The sequence below is a fragment of the Pelodiscus sinensis genome, chromosome 10 (genome assembly GCF_052426305.1).
Source record: "Pelodiscus sinensis isolate ZL-2025 chromosome 10, ASM5242630v1, whole genome shotgun sequence".
Taxonomy (NCBI): Eukaryota; Metazoa; Chordata; order Testudines; family Trionychidae; genus Pelodiscus; species Pelodiscus sinensis.
In genome coordinates this window covers 50154873-50171153 of record NC_143061.1, presented here as the reverse complement: position 1 = coordinate 50171153, position 16281 = coordinate 50154873, and the positions used below count along the sequence as shown (strand labels likewise).

General features: G+C 47.2%; 1 protein-coding gene across 1 annotated transcript in view; it reads right to left on the bottom strand.

The window, feature by feature from the left end:
* Positions 1–11128, bottom strand: part of HS6ST1 (heparan sulfate 6-O-sulfotransferase 1) — a 339081-nt gene extending 327953 nt beyond the window's left edge. Inside the window, exon 1 of the mRNA XM_075938357.2 lies at positions 10178–11128. Coding sequence (XP_075794472.1) covers positions 10178–10695 — 518 coding nt within the window. The 5' untranslated portion in view covers positions 10696–11128. The remainder of the gene's footprint in view (positions 1–10177) is intronic.
* Between the last annotated feature and the right edge of the window lie 5153 nt (positions 11129–16281).

Below are 16281 nucleotides of genomic sequence, written 5' to 3'. Positions count from 1 at the left end.
AAGGGTTCTTTTTATACTTTTCAACATGTAATATATAACACTAAGCAGTTAGCAAGATTACAATTTTTTAAATCTTTTAGCAACAATCTTTGACAAACATCCTTCTTATGTTAACAGACTTACGATTGTCTGGTATTTTATTTCCAATACCACGTGCCTATGGATTGCATCCCAATGGCTCTTAGAGGGGTGAGGGGCAAAACAGAGATAAACTTATGCAGAAGCCCTGTGTACGTGTAATGGGGGAAAAAAAATCATAGTTCTTACGTCAGTTTTAATTAAAAAGACTGAAGCAATGCAGCATTTCAAGTCAGGTTAAACACAAGACAACACTAAAGCAGCTGCAAACTTAAGGAGTCATCTTTTCCATTTTGCCAGCAAAGGACAGACATTCCAATAGTAATTAAGCTTAAGGTGACATTAGAAAGTTCTACAAGACTTAGGTGAACAGAACACCTTAATTCTAGAACAGCAGGTTTCTTTGTTTGTTTTTTTAAATTAGCTGAAAGCCTGACTTCAATGACTAACCTAATTCAACCACTTACAATCCATCAAGCTAAAACTGTCTCAGCTATGAACAACTGACCACATTTAAGAGCCATCTCTTTAGGCTTCAAGAATCAAGATAACTAGATGCAACCTGTATGGCAGGAGTGGGGAACCTAAGGCCCCGGGGGGGGGGGCAGATGCAGCCCCCAACTTGCCTGGATCTGGCCCCAAGGCTTGGGTATCCCCCCCCAGAACTGGGGAGTCTGAGATTATGCTCCAGCCCCCCTGTGGGCTAGAGCACATAAAATCTAGTAGCCTGGATCCCCCAAGAATCTGGCATTCAAAGGGAATGTTTTCCTCTTTCTTAGTGGCCACATCAGAGATTGGTTTTATTTTCTTTACTTCTCACTTGTGTGCCCCATGACTGATTTTTCTGTGGGTCAGAGGCCCCCATACCAAAAAAGATTCCCCAGCCCTAGTGTATGGGCGTACATATTTGGCCAAGTGGCTTTAACATATCTGGGGGACAAAGGACTGTGGTTTTCCACATTCCAATGACTTCTCTCCTCTCACTTTCAACAGTTTTAACCTGTTACCATTCAATAGTCTTCACCAGAATTACTTCAGAAATCACACTGATGTGCCTGACATAAACAACGCCGTTAGCTCTCTACACACACACATCCCACCCCCACACATATATAAATCCAACCTACTAAAAACTGTTAATATTCTAGAAGTTATTTGGTAAAACCTTTAGCTCTCCAACAGTTCATCTCTCGGCAATGTGTCTCCACAGCTCATAAGCACACACTACCAACAATCCACCTAATGCAGAGTTATACAAAGAAAGATACAAGTAGTATGAAACTGTGAAAGTTCACACATTAGAAAAAATCTAACTGGCAAAAACCGTCCACATTTGCTGGGCTCTGCTAATTGGTTTCTTTTAATAAAATAAAGCCCAAACAAAACAAACGTCGTAAATAGCTTGCCAGGGAGACTCCAGAATCCAGGCAAACTGATTTGCTTAACTATGGGTATTACTGAAAACCTGCAACAGACATCTTGGGTTTTGCATGTTAATGTTCTTATATGGTATTTCATTGTTTATAAAGGATTCAAGTCTGCACTTGAGTGTGGGGAAGAAGGTTTTTTGTATATGTGATCAGAAAAAAAGTGGTCCTGTCAATTTCTTGAGCATAGTGTGAAATGTAGATTAAAAGCTCAGCAGGTGAACTTCTATGACAGACTTACACATAAATGCACACACAAAGCCAAGATTAAGTTAGCCTCTTGAGGAGGCTCATTAAAAAAGAAAATAAAAGAAGCAATCTACACAGTGTTAGAAACAGAAATTAAATGAGGGTGGAGAGCAATACAATTCCAGGGTTTTGCCAAATATGCAGGCTATCCCTAAAGCCACTAGCAGCTTGAGATGAATGGATATTTAAAACATCGACATGCCTTATAAACCATCTCCATGTGAACAATGAATCATCAGGAAAATAACCAGTTTACATGCTCTTGTTTTGATACAAAGAAGAATGAACCAGTAGGGATCACTATAAAGACTGTTTTCAATGAGGAGAATAAGAGAAAGAATCTGCTTAGCTTAAGTTTATTTATTACCTTAATGTTCCCACAGAACACAATAAAAAAGGAAAGGCATCAGGCTCTACAAGGTCTTAAGAACATCTAGCTCTCCATTGTCCTTTGAACAAAGTGAAATAGGTGCAACAGGTGAAGTGAAAAACCAGTGGAGCACACCCACCAAGGAGGCACGGAGAAGCATTTCATGCAGCATGCTGGGGGGTGGAGGTGGCCCAGGCCTTACAGGTAGCAGGGAGGAAATACCACTCAGTCCAGCTACACCCCCTGCTCTGACCCTAGCTGAACTCTGCTCTCATATATTCCCTATCCATCCCCAGGCTAGTTTTGCCTCTACACCCAGTTCCTTCCCCACCCTGAGTTCTGCACCAAGCTCTGCCTTCAGCCCAAGCTCTTCTACTGAGCTAACTGTGCAGGAATGGGGAGGGGCACCAACATATTCCATTACCAGCAAGAAGGGCATATCAGGAAAAGTTTGGGCACCACTGCTTTGGAGGCTGGTTCAAGAATTTTTCCATTCACCTCAAGGGCTTTAGATCAGTGGTTTTCAACCTTTATTATTATTATTATTATTATTATTTACAGACCCTAAACAAATTCAAACGGAGTGTGGACCCCTTTGGAAAACTTAGACATAGTCTGTAAACTCCAGAGGTCTGCAGACAACTGCTTGAAAACCACCAATTTATATCTAGCCCTGAGTGGAGAATAGGGATGTAAAATTTCGATTAATTGGCTAATCGAATAGTCAATGCAATTTGCATTGACTATTCGATAAGGGCACCTCTGCCTTTGAAGTGCTGCATGCAGCCCAAGGCCAACTGGGAGTTCCAAGGCAGCTGTTACACTTCAAAGGCAAAGTGCTACAGGGCACTCAAGCAGCCCCCGGGCTCTCCACGGCGGCGTTTCAAAGCAGCAGCACTGCATAAGGCCCAGGGTCAGGCTGGGACTCTGAGCCCTAGGTCAGACATCGACTCCACACAGCGCTGCCGCTTTGAAACGCCACATGGAGCCCCTGGGCCAGCTGGGAACTCCCAGCTGGCCCTGGGCTGCACATGGCATTTCAAAGTGGCAGGACCGCATGGAGTCGGGAGTCTGACCCCAGGCTCCATACAGCGCTGCAGCTTTGAAGCACCCTTTTTTCTCCCCCTCGTTCCCCCGCTGCCTCTTTCTGATAAAGGCAGCAGGGGAGGGGAGGTATGGGGGACAGACTAGTCAACTAGTTGTTCTAGTCGAGAAAGCCAAAATAAGACTGGATTACTTTGCACAATCTATTAATAGTGATAACTAGGCTAAAGAACACACTCAATGCAAAATATAATGATGATTTTAAAAAGCAGCCCAACATTTTGGGAATCTCAATTTCAGATGCTTACCTTGATACAAATGAAAGAAACCCAAATTTATAGAAAGCACTGAGCTCCTGCCTTCTGAGAATCAGGGCCTTTTAAGGTGTCTCAAATAGTGCACCAAAATCCAGGCTTGAAAGTCTGTTTCAATATGTATTAAGTACTAATTGTACAAAACAGAGAACAGACTGCTGTTCTCAAAAATCTTGCAGTCTACGACCTAACAAAATCATCCAGCAGAGATTGCAGATAATGTATGCTGCTTTTGGTCCACAATGGAGCTCAATTTAGTTCCAAATGTTACAGCACAGAAGTCAATTTACTCCATTTATTGCATATGTACAAAATGCAACATTTACTTCAAGAAATGCTCACGCAAATATAATTTACAATGTCTTTTATATGGAAGGTCTCAGATGTAACTGTGTTAGTCTGCATCTTCAAAAAACAAGGTAGAGTCCTATGGCACCTTAGAGACCAACAGATTTATTAGGGCATAAGCTTTCATGGATTTTCTTCATTGCATATAAAAACAAAGCATGGTAAACATCACTGGAAGACAACAAAACAGCATAAACTTTAAGAGTGGTGACCCTTAAAATGTCTGTTCCTTGTTTACCATAACAATGCCAAAAAACAAACAAAAAAAACCCCACCAACCCCAAACAAAAAATCCCAGGAATTTGCAGTCTTTTGACATTCTAGCTCTCCCCATCATTAAGGCCAACTCACACAGAAGAACAATAAAAAGACACTAATGCATTGTCAATTTATGTACCATGTCTAGGTTATGGAATGTAGCACAATTGGGCACTACGAAGTGATAAGCTGCATTCCTTTCAAAGTTAACAGCTTTAACCTCATGATTTGTACATGTGGACATTTCTGAATGACCTTCAAGCTTTCCAAAAGCTACTAGAAGTCACAGTGTTAGACAGATTTTTAATCAGATGACAGCTGTTGTGTTTTGGGCAAAAAAATTGCTTTCCCACTCTTCCAAGGCTGATGCAATAGCTGGAAAGATCAAAGTTGGTAAACTTCACTTTAAGAACTGAATATAAAGGAAGGTACTGTAAGTTCTGAAAGATCAGTTTCATGTCTGCATTGCACAAGAGCAGTAAAAGAATTCTCAAGTCTTACTGCATTCAGACAGACCCAGATAGTTTTGTCTGGAGCTTGTTCAAGTGAGAATTTCATAGTCAAATCCTATTTCAACAGTAACTTCTGAATACTGTTTCTTGGCCATCAAAACAATGCTTGTTTTTATGAGACCTGTGCATTAGAGAGAGCAGAGAAATGAAGTAATACAACTGCTAGTGTAGTGGAAATAATGCAAGAAGGTATCTTTTTTTATCTGAACAAATTAAAATTCACTACATCACTGATTCTAAACAAACATCTCTCATTTATGAATCCTGATTTCATTACAAGCCAGATAAATGCTATCTTTTTTTGAAGGTGCCTTACAGACACAATGAACTGTACTACAGTTCAACAGAGCAGTGTGTTAGGAAGATATTATAAAATCTGGCAGCTGTTTCTTATACCAAAATTATCAGTTAAAAATTAATGAAAAGCCATGCACAATGTGTATTAACAAACTAAGACTGCTATAACCAGATTATCTAAACCTCCATACCATAGCCCCAACATTTCTGAAAATCATGTCCTAATCCAACCTATGCGGGGTAGCAGAAACAAAGAGACCACAGCACTAAGCAAAACTAACATTAAATAACATGGGGGAACGGGGACTAGATCATTTTTTCAGTGTGTTTTGAGCGCAGACCATTTTTAAAAAACATAAAGTACCTTAAATGCCCCCCAAAAAACAAATACTAGCAAGAAAACAATCCCACTTCAATAATTTTTAAAAGCTGCAATATTTAGTAGCATTGATTTTGAAGTGCCTACAAAATACATTGAGGTGTCTTTCAAAAGCGAAACCATCTTGAGTAAAAGCTAAATATTAAACCTTTAAGGTTAAAGGTAACTGAGCAACCATGTAACAGGATCCTTACTATATGTTCTCATTACAACAGCATTATGCTATTCAGTAGTAACTGCATGAAAAAGCAATGTGGAGTAGGTTTAAGTACAACTGAGGAGCCTGACAAAATTACACAGGTATTTGGATCTATCCATAAATTGGTATGCTGGTCTTTATGGTAGATTAACAGTATAGCTGAGCGCCAAGGTTCACAGACAGGGTTTTTACCAGATTTGAACTTTGAGCAGTTTTTGTTGCAGCACATCACTAAACCACAAGAGCAACAGGACAGGTGAAGGGTATTTTGTTTATAAATGTTTACAAGTGCCTTAAAAATAAACTATCACAAGAAATGCCTGAGAGGACTCCATCCCTCTGGCTACATGTTCTGATTTGCTGCTCTTGGGTCAGCCAGCATGACAGCGACTCAAGTACAGTATTAGGCTGACTAATGCTGAAATTCACCAAGATCGCTGAAAAGAGCAGTAATCATAACAGGCAATACAGAACACACTAATTGAATACTGTTCTTAGGACAAAAGCAACTAAAATAGTTTAAAAACCGCATGAGAGAAAAAGAACAGTGGTGCTAAAACACAGACTTGCTCTAGTGAATGGCAGCCTTAAAGAGATTAGGTATGCTATTAATAATATTTACACAGCACATGGCATTAACAAATGATTGCATAAAATGTTGCATAGCTGATAATGAAACTTATGGAAAAAAAACACTACACAAGATAGTAACAACAACAGTGATTTACATTCACTAAAGAGATTGTATATGATATTTCCAATGACAAGGATTAGTTCAAAATTATCATACCACTGGGACTCAAATACTTAAAATATGTTAAATTAGGGAAGCAGGACTCAGAACAATCGGAAATGCTTTTAAATAAACTGAAGTATGCAAAGATTATTGTAAATTATTAGCTTGAGAGCAATTTAAGATTGGGGTAGTGGAATGAAGGATATAAGAGGACAGGAATGCATGTGACATGGTGTCTGTGTGAGGACTGGAGGGATTGGACTGGGTGTATGTAAGGATGAAATTTTGAGTCAGTCCTCTTGCCTGGGATTTTGGGGTGATGCACTTCCTCTTGCTCAAGTGGAAGATAGAGGGAGAAAAGGGGATGTGGGTTGAGGATTGTAAGAAAGACATGTTTTCATCTAAAACTGTTGAAGCAAGCACTAACTGTGCATGGAAAAGAATAGGAATCCAAGAGGGGATACAGTGGATATTTGCATGGTGCTTTTAGGCCTGTATGGGGTATGAAATAAGGATGTAAAAGACTAATCGACTATCCAATAAGCATGTGCTTATCAGGTAATATTTTGACCAGTCGACATCCCCCCCCCTTTGCTGCCAATATAATATAATATAATATAATATAATATAATATAATGGCAGCAAAGGGGGATGGGGAGGGAGAGAAGGGGTACTTCAAAGTGGCAGCGCCACACAGCGGTGCTGCCACTTTGAAAGCCCCAGGCAGCTTTTCAAAGGGGCAGCCATGGAGCCTGAGATCAGCTGGGGACAGGACAGTTGGATACAAAGGCTGGGGCTATCAGAAGGGCTGATGGTGTGATGTATATGGCAATGGATCCAGAGAGAGGGTAGAGAAGCTGTTAGGTTGCATAGGAAAGGTGGAGTACACGAGTGTGAAGTGCTGAAAAGTATTACGGGCTGAAGGGTGTAGAACACTCACTGGGCTTGCAAGGAGAGGGTGCAATGTATGCTGTGGGGTGAGCAGAAGGGGTTTTCAGCCCAGAACCTGCCATGAGGTGGGCAGAGGTGTCGCCTGGATTCGGGTGGGGTGCAGAGGGGAAATGTAGTGTAAACATTGGCATCCAGGGGATGTCTGGATGGCAATGCAGAGCAGAGGTGTAGTGCATGCCTTGGGATGAGTGGAGGGGAGTACCTGGCTCAGGGGTGCAGAGAGGAGGAGGTTCAATGAATACAATGAGGTGGGCTAGAGTGCCGAGTGCCTGCAATAGTGTGGGAAGAGGAGTTGCTTAGGCTGGAGGGAGCAGAGGGCAGGTGCAATGTTTATCATGGTGGAGGCTGCTGGCGGGGGGGGGGGGGGGGGTTCAGATGAATGCATGGTATGGGGACACAGAGGGCAAATATCTGAGCTGGGAGCGCAGAGAAAGATGCAGCGATGCCTTTGGGGTGCAGATGGGGCTGTCAGGGTTGACAGCAGTGTCTAGGTTAAGGGTGCAGAGTGGAGTGCATGCCATGGCTGCAGAGGTGGGTGGCCAGGCAGCGGTGCAGAAGAGGGGCAGTGCATGCAGTAGTGTGAGATAGAGGTTCAGACAGGAATGCAGAGCGCAGCGGGGTAGGCTGGGAGCACTCAGAAGGAAGTGCAAACTATACTGGGGGTGTACAGAAGAGGGCGCTTGGGCTGGTTGGTGCAGAAAGGAGTGCTGTCCATGAAAAGGGGGTGCAATGAACACCAAGGAGGTGCCTAAGTTGGAGTTGCAATAAACACTGAGGAGGTGCCTAAGTTGGGGGTACCGAATACAGTGCCTGCTGCAGATGCCAGGCTCAGAGTGCAAAGAGGGGATGCCCTGGGTAGGCATGCAGGGGGGGTGCAGTGAGGGGTGCCTGGGTTGGGAGTGCAGAGAGAAGTGTAGTGCATGCAGAGGGGGTACTTGGACTGAGGGAGCAATATACATCATAGTGGTGCAGAGAGGGAGTTTAGGCCAAGGATGCAGAGAACTGCTGTGTACAAGGGTGTGTGGTGTGTACCAAAAGCTGGGAATGGAGAGGTGTTGCCTGGGGTGCAAAGTAGTGCAGATCATGGTGTGGGTTGGAGATGCAGAAAGGAATGCAAAGGAATACAGTGTAAACTATGGATGTGTGGAAGGGATTCCTGGGCTGAGGGTATAGGGCTATGCTGGTGGTGCAGATAGACGTTGGTGGTCAGGGGGAACAAGGGACTGTAATGCATACTGTAGACGGGAACAGAGAGAGATTCAGTGCATGATTTTGACAGCACAGAGGGGGGTTCCTGTGCTAGGAGTGCAAGGCAGTGCAATGCATGCCCACAGCTGGGGGTGCCAAGAGCAGTTCAGCACAGACAGTGAGGGTGCAGTTCAGTGTGTGCCATAGGCTGGGGATGCAGAGAGGAGTTCAGTGCACACAGTGAAGGTACAGAGGAGTCCATATATGCCCACAGCCGGGGGTGCAGAGAGGCGCTCAGTGCACACAGTGCAGGTGCAGGGGGGTTCCTGTGCTGGGGGACATATAGGGCATACAGGTGGGCTGGGGATGCAGAGTGGCGCTCAGTGCAGGCAGTGTGGGCACAGGCGTGTGCCGGGCATGCAGGTGGGCTGGGGGTGAAGAGAGACACTCAGTGCCCACACTGCGGGTGCAGGGGGTTCCCGTGCAGGGCATGCAGGTGGGCTGGGATGCAGTGCGGGTGCAGGGGGGTGCAGGACATGCAGGTGGGCTAGGGTGCAGAGAGGCACTCAGTGCCCATGGTGCAGGAGGTTCCCATGCAGGGCATGCAGGTGGGCCGGGGTGCAGTGCGGGTGCAGGGGAGTGCAGGGCATGCAGGTGGGCTAGGGGTGAAGAGAGGCACTCGGTGCCCACGGTGCGGGTGCAGGGGGTTCCCGTGCAGGGCATGCAGGTGGGCTGGGGGTGCAGAGAAGCACTCAGTGCCCACAGTGCGGGTGCAGGGGGTTCCCGTGCAGGGCATGCAGGTGGGCTGGGGGTGCAGAGAGGCACTCAGTGCCCACAGTGCGGGTGCAGGGGGTTCCCGTGCAGGGCATGCAGGTGGGCTGGGGGTGCAGAGAGGCACTCAGTGCCCACAGTGCGGGTGCAGGGGGTTCCCGTGCAGGGCATGCAGGTGGGCTGGGGGTGCAGAGAGGCGCTCAGTGCCCACAGTGCGGGTGCCGGGGGTTCCCGTGCAGGGCATGCAGGTGGGCTGGGGGTGCAGAGAGGCGCTCAGTGCCCACAGTGTGGGTGCAGGGGGTTCCCGTGCAGGGCATGCAGGTGGGCTGGGGGTGCAGAGAGGCACTCAGTGCCCACAGTGCGGGTGCAGGGGGTTCCCGTGCAGGGCATGCAGGTGGGCTGGGGGTGCAGAGAGGCGCTCAGTGCCCACAGTGCGGGTGCCGGGGGTTCCCGTGCAGGGCATGCAGGTGGGCTGGGGGTGCAGAGAGGCACTCAGTGCCCACAGTGCGGGTGCCGGGGGTTCCCGTGCAGGGCATGCAGGTGGGCTGGGGGTGCAGAGAGGCGCTCAGTGCCCACAGTGTGGGTGCAGGGGGTTCCCGTGCAGGGCATGCAGGTGGGCTGGGGGTGCAGAGAGGCACTCAGTGCCCACAGTGTGGGTGCAGGGGGTTCCCGTGCAGGGCATGCAGGTGGGCTGGGGGTGCAGAGAGGCACTCAGTGCCCACAGTGCGGGTGCAGGGGGTTCCCGTGCAGGGCATGCAGGTGGGCTGGGGGTGCAGAGAGGCTCTCGGTGCCCACAGTGCGGGTGCAGGGGGTTCCCGTGCAGGGCATGCAGGTGGGCTGGGGGTGCAGAGAGGCTCTCAGTGCCCACAGTGCGGGTGCAGGGGGTTCCCGTGCAGGGCATGCAGGTGGGCTGGGGGTGCAGAGAGGCGCTCAGTGCCCACAGTGCGGGTGCAGGGGGTTCCCGTGCAGGGCATGCAGGTGGGCTGGGGGTGCAGAGAGGCGCTCCGTGCTCACGGTGCGGGTGCAGGGGGTTCCCGTGCTGGGGGTGCCGCTCACCTGGGGGCTTTGAGCGCGGCGCTCTCCCGCTTGTCCAGCACGCCGGGCACGCAGCTGGTGAGCTCGGTCCAGTCGGCGTGCAGCCCGCAGCTCCAGCCGGTGGAGAAGCGCGAGAAGAGCCAGGTCTCCCGGCGGTTGGGGCGGTAGCAGGTGCACTTCTTCTGCCCGGGCCGGCAGTCGCAGGGCACCTCGAGCCGCACGTTCTGCACCAGGTGGCGGCCGAAGGTGGTGCCGCCGGTCTTCTGGATGTGCAGGAAGACGATCACGTCCTCGCCCTTCATGTCGAAGGCGAGCGCGCGGTCGAGCGCCCGCACGGGGAAGTAGTACTTCTTGACATAGTGCGGGTCCGGCGTGGGGAACAGGTCCAGCTCCTCGGCCGGGGCGCGGCCGCTGGGCGCCCCCAGGCTCAGCCCCGGCCCCACGTACTGGTACAGGATGAGCATGAAGCACACGGAGCCGGCCACGATCAGCAGGAACTTGCTGGTCCTCTCAACCATGCTCCTGCCAGCGCGCCGCATGTGTCACCATCTCCCGGGGCTGGGCGCGCGGCGGGGGGCGTGGGCGGGGGCACGGCCCCGGCCCCACTCGCTGCGAGCCCCGCTCCCCGCCCCTTCCTTCCTTCCTTGCTTCTCCTCAGGCGCCTCGCCGCCGCCGGGCGCTCCCGGGCAGAGCGCGCGCCCGCCGGGCCCCCAGCCGTTGGGCGCCTTCTCTCGCGGGCTCGCCGGCCGGCTGGCGCGTGGAGAGAATGCGGGGGGGGGGGAGAGCCCGCTGGCTCGAGCCCTTCCTCCGCTAGCGCGAGCCCACCATGATCGGAGCCCAGCATGCACAGCGCCGGCGCCGCTGGCTCCGCGCTCCTCTCTCGGCGGCTGGCTCGCGCCGACAGCAGCAGCAGCAGCAGCGCGAGGCAGAGAGAGCGAGCGAGAGAGAGAGAGAGGGACGGCAAAGCCCCGCAGCCCTTTCAACTCTCAGGTTGCAAGCACCCGCCCGCAGCCTTTTTCCCCCTTCCCCCACCAGCCGCTGGGAGCGCGCTCTGTGGGCAGGCTCACTGGTTCGTACCGTTCTCCTGGGGGGGGCGCAGCAGGAGCCCCCCTCAGGAGCCCGCCAAGGTGCAGAGAAACCTCAGAGCCAGCAGGGAAGAAGTGCCGGGGGGACGCGCTGCGATGCCGCCCCGCCTTGTGGGGGAGCCGGCACAGTCCCGGGGGGGGGGACTAGAACTGGAGGGGGGGCTACAGCTCCAAGGGGGGTGACCGTGCTCCCAGCGCCCCCGCTGCACACACTGCTCCGGCCACCCTGAGCACGGACGGGCACGTGCGGGAGAAGCGAGCCGCCGCCTCGGCTCCTGCCCCGGGGCGCGGGGAGTCTCTTGCCCTGGTCCTGGCGGCCCCCAGGAGGATCGGGGTGGCTGAAGGTGGGAAGGGAGCAGGTGTGAGACACTTTATGGTGCGCGGGGGGGGGAGGTTCTCACGGGGGAGCCGTGAAATTAAAAATCCAAACCACCAGGGATCAGGTGACTGGCCTCAAAGCAAAGTCACAGCTGTGGTGTCGATAGAAACGGCGCATCTAACTAGCATGTTTTTGCAAAGTTAGCAGCAAAGACTTCCGCTCAGAATTAACCCTGCCAGAGACTCCCGTTACAACAGCGTGAAAAGATGGGCAGGGAACATAGGCATTGCCCTACTGCCTCAAACACGTGGCTCACCTAGTGCAATATTCTGCACGTGACAGTGGTCAGCCCTGGATGCTCAAGATACAGGAACCTTCTCAATAAGCGAATAATCTTCAGTGACTTCAATAGGATTGTTATTTAAATGCTTAAACACCTTACTGAAGGCAGGGTCTACCTGAAACTACTTGGGAAAAGGTTTGGGAGTTCCTTCCTAACCCAGAGGAAAGATGGTCCGACTAGAGTGTTGGTTTGGAAATGCCACAGGCTTCTTGGATGACTTCAGGAAAGTCAGTTAGTATCCGTGCCTCAGTTTCCCATCTCTAAAATGGAGATGAAAGCACTTCCTAACCTCAGAGAAGCATTGTGCAAATAAATAAATGAAAAACGAGAAGACATTTAGATACTAATGTGATGTAAGTAGCCAAGTAGAAATAGGTTATTCTCTATGCAGAGTCCATGGTATGAGAAAATGCCTCATCTCCTACATCTACATCTCATAAATATTTTATTTTCTGGGTTATTTCTGTGTTCTACTGTTTTCATGCAATTCTACTGATCTTTTAATTTAACTACAGGCAGTCCCCGGGTTACGTACAAGATAGGGACCGTAGATTTGTTCTTAAGTTGAATTTGTATGTAAGTCAGAACTGGTACATATTGTAGGGGAAAATCTAGCCAAACATTTCTCCAGAGCTCAGTTTTATTCTCCCACACTTCACTTCCCTCAGTCCTTTATTCTCAAGCTGAGGTGTCTGCTGAGAAAAGCGCATCTCCCTGGTCTGCTGGGGGGGGGGGGGCATGCTAGCTTCGCGTCTCCCTGGTCTGCTGGGGAGAAGCAGCTAGTGCGGGGTTGCCTCACCCCGTTTGTAAGTAGGGATCCGATGTAAATCGGATCCATGTAACCCGGGGACTGCCTGTATATAACAACTCAATTTCAAAGAGTCTCTAGTTCTTTTCCTCCACCAAAATAGTCACCAAGTTTATATAAAGTGCAAAGAAATAAGATGTAGGTTACCACTTGCAAAGAGTTGGGTCCTATTTATACGGGATGAGGAGAAAATGAGATACAAGAGCTTAGTCTGAACAGTATTACCAATAAATATGTTGGATTTTGAGATGACTGCATTACTCACTAGTTGCAGAGCCACAGTGAGTTATGCTGCTCTTCCCAAAGAAGTAACAATAAAAACTTTATAGCACCCCAAAGCTTCATATATTGTGTTTATGCCATTTATTTTGTTTGATATATTCTTTTTAAAAGTCTGCTTCTGATTTTTCCCTTTTCATGTGTGTTAGAAGCTCCAGAACAATAGCATTGTTAGACGCAACACTTAGCAGCATCTGCAAATGAAGTATAAATTCTGCTTACAGTCTGAAATTTATATTTTGATTTGTAAATATGGGCATGTATATGATGGCTTATGTAAGTGGTTGGAATATATGCTGTATCATAAAAACTACAAAGCAGTTCGTAGTATTGATGTTTGTCTGATTGTAAAAGACTACAACTAGTGGAAATAGCCCATTGTGTTAATTTCAGTTACATGGGTTATTTATTGTTAGTGACTTGATGGTAACTCCAAGATAGAGAATATTTTAAAATTTTTGTTTAGCTATGATAGATTCATGGAAAGTTGTAAAGGTGGAGATGTTCCATTAGATTCCATTACTAATTTTTATTTGTAGTGAGCATGCTATTTGTTGTTTTGTGATAGAATATACTAAAATATAATTTACAGAACATAAACCCAACCACAGAAGAAAATTCAGAGATATAGTTGAAAATGTAATGTTTTCTGTACTATAGCACCTTTTGTCCAGAAGGACTGCAGAATGATTGACATATTGGAAATATAAGGAATTATTGTACACTTCTGAAATGGGTAAGAACAAAAGAATAGCCTTGTTTGGTCAAACCAATTGTCTCTCTAGAGCTCAATGCCTTACCTCCTGACAGTGTATGGTGTCAGATGCTTGGGAATGAACAGAACAGGGCAATTAGCAAGTGATTCATCCCTCTTCTGGCAGATAGAGGTTTAAGGACACCCAGAACATGGGGTTGTGTCCCTGACAGTCTTGCCTAATAGCCATTGATGGATCTATCTTACATGAACTTTCCTGTGTGAACCTAGCCAAATTTTTATGAACAAGTTCCAGAAGTTGACTGTACATTGTATGAGGAAGCATTTCTTTTGGTTTGTTCAAAACTTACTGCCTATTATTCATTGAGTGACCTCTGGTTCTTGTGTTATGTGTAGTGTTATATAATATAACCCCATTCATTTCCTCCACACCATTCATGATTCTATAGACCTCTTTCATAACCTTGTTAGTCATCTCTTTTATGAGCCGAACATTTACAGTCTTTTTAATCTTTCTTCATATGGAAGCTGTTCCATCACCCTAATCATTTTTGTTGCCTATCTTTGAGCTTCTTCCAATTCTAATACATCGTTTTGTAGATGGGGAAACCAGAACTACACACAGTATTCAAGGTGTAGGTGTACCATGAATTTATATAGTGGCATTATGCTCTTTTCTGTTTTATTATCTATTTCTTTCCTAGTAGTTCCTAACATTCTGTTAGCTATTTTGACTGCTTCAGTGCCACTGCACATTGAGTTGATGTTTTCAGAGAAGTATCTACAATGATACCAAGATTTCTTTCTTGAGTTGTAACAGCTAATTTAGACCCCCATCATTTGTGTGTGTGTGTGTGTGTGTGTGTGTGTGTGTATATGGGATTATATCTTCTAGTGTGCATTACTTTGCATTTATCAATGTTGAATTTCATCTGTCATTTTGTTGCCCAGTGAGCCAGTTTAGTGAGATCCCTCAGTAACTTTTCACAGTCAGCTTTGGAGTTAACTATCTTGAATAATTGTGTGTTACGCAAACTTTGCCACTTTGCTGTTCATTCCTTTTTCCAGATGATTTATGAATACTCAGTCACCTCAGGAGTGGAAGATGTAAGATATTCTGCATGACTATCACTACCATGCTTGACCAAATCTCTGTATCAACACCCTTATTTTTGCTTCAGTGCCTTGAAATCTTGCCCATAAATGCTGATATGTCAAAGCTGAGTACAGATATGGCCCCACTTCCTCTGAACACTTAAACATATGCTTAAATCCATCTCTATTTGTGTTAAAGTTTAAAGTCCCACTGAAGTGAATGATCATAAAACACAGACTTAACTACTTTGATGAACCAGGATTCAAGTGAGGATGAACTGTAGCTTTGTATATACCCAACAATATCAGGAGTGCTAGAGTAGACACATGACAGCATTTTAACCACCATGGTCATCTAGACCAGTGGTTCTCAACCAAGGGTATGCAGAGATCTTCCATAGGATACATCAGCCTACAAAATATTTGCCTAGTTTTGCAACAGGCTGCATCAAAAATGCTAGGACTATCAGTACAAACTAAAATTTCATAAAATGACTTCTTTACACTTCTCTATAAGTACAATATTTGTATTCCATTTGATTTATTTTGTAATTATATGTTATGTGACAGACCCAAACTAGCTGGATGCTGCATACTGGAGGGAAGACATGCTGGAGCTTGGGTGAATCGCTTTCTCTTTCCTGAGTAAAAAAAAAAAGAAGCCCAAACCTAACTGCTGCATAATCAGGAAGGTACCTGGGGTCAATTAGAGCTTGCAAGAATACAGGCTGATTAGACACCTGCAGCCAATTAAAGCCTGTGATGTCGCTTTAAAAGGTCTCCCTCAGGCAAGGAAGGGGGGAAGGAGTAGAGTGAAGGACAGGAAGTGCTGTATAGGCGTGAGCTGAGGACTGATGAGCAGGTACCAAAGGAAAGCTACTGTGAAGGATTGTTTGAGGAAGTGGCCCAGAGAAAAGCTGCCAGCTGCCACTGCCTTAGGATCCCTGGGCTGGAACCTGGTGTAGTGGGCAAGCCTGGGTTCCCCTCGAACCTCCCCAAAATCTGCTTTGAGAAGGGAGATAAGGACCCACAAAAGCTCATGATCTTATATATGCTTGTCAGTCTGTAAGGTGCCCCAGGACTACCAGATGACTTAGGAACAATGAGATTTGAGTTCCTGAATCATTTTAGAAAAGCCTATCTTTTTTGTAACTTTACTCCGATAAACCCCTACTTGTGATCACTGTGGCTACATCTATACTGGCAGCTTCTTGCGAAAGAGTTCTTGTGCAAAAACTCTTCCAGAAGAAAGCATCTACACTGGCATGTGCTTTTGCACAAGAGATGTGCTTTTGTGCACGAGCATCCATGCCAGTGTAGATGCTCTCTTGCGCAAGAGAGCTCTGATGGCCATTTTAACCATAGGGCTTTCTTGTGCAAGAAATTCATGTTGTCTGTCTAAACTGGCCTCTTGCGCAAGAACAGTTGCGTAAGAGGGCTTATTCCTGAGCGGGAGCATCATAGTTCTTGTGCAAGAAGCC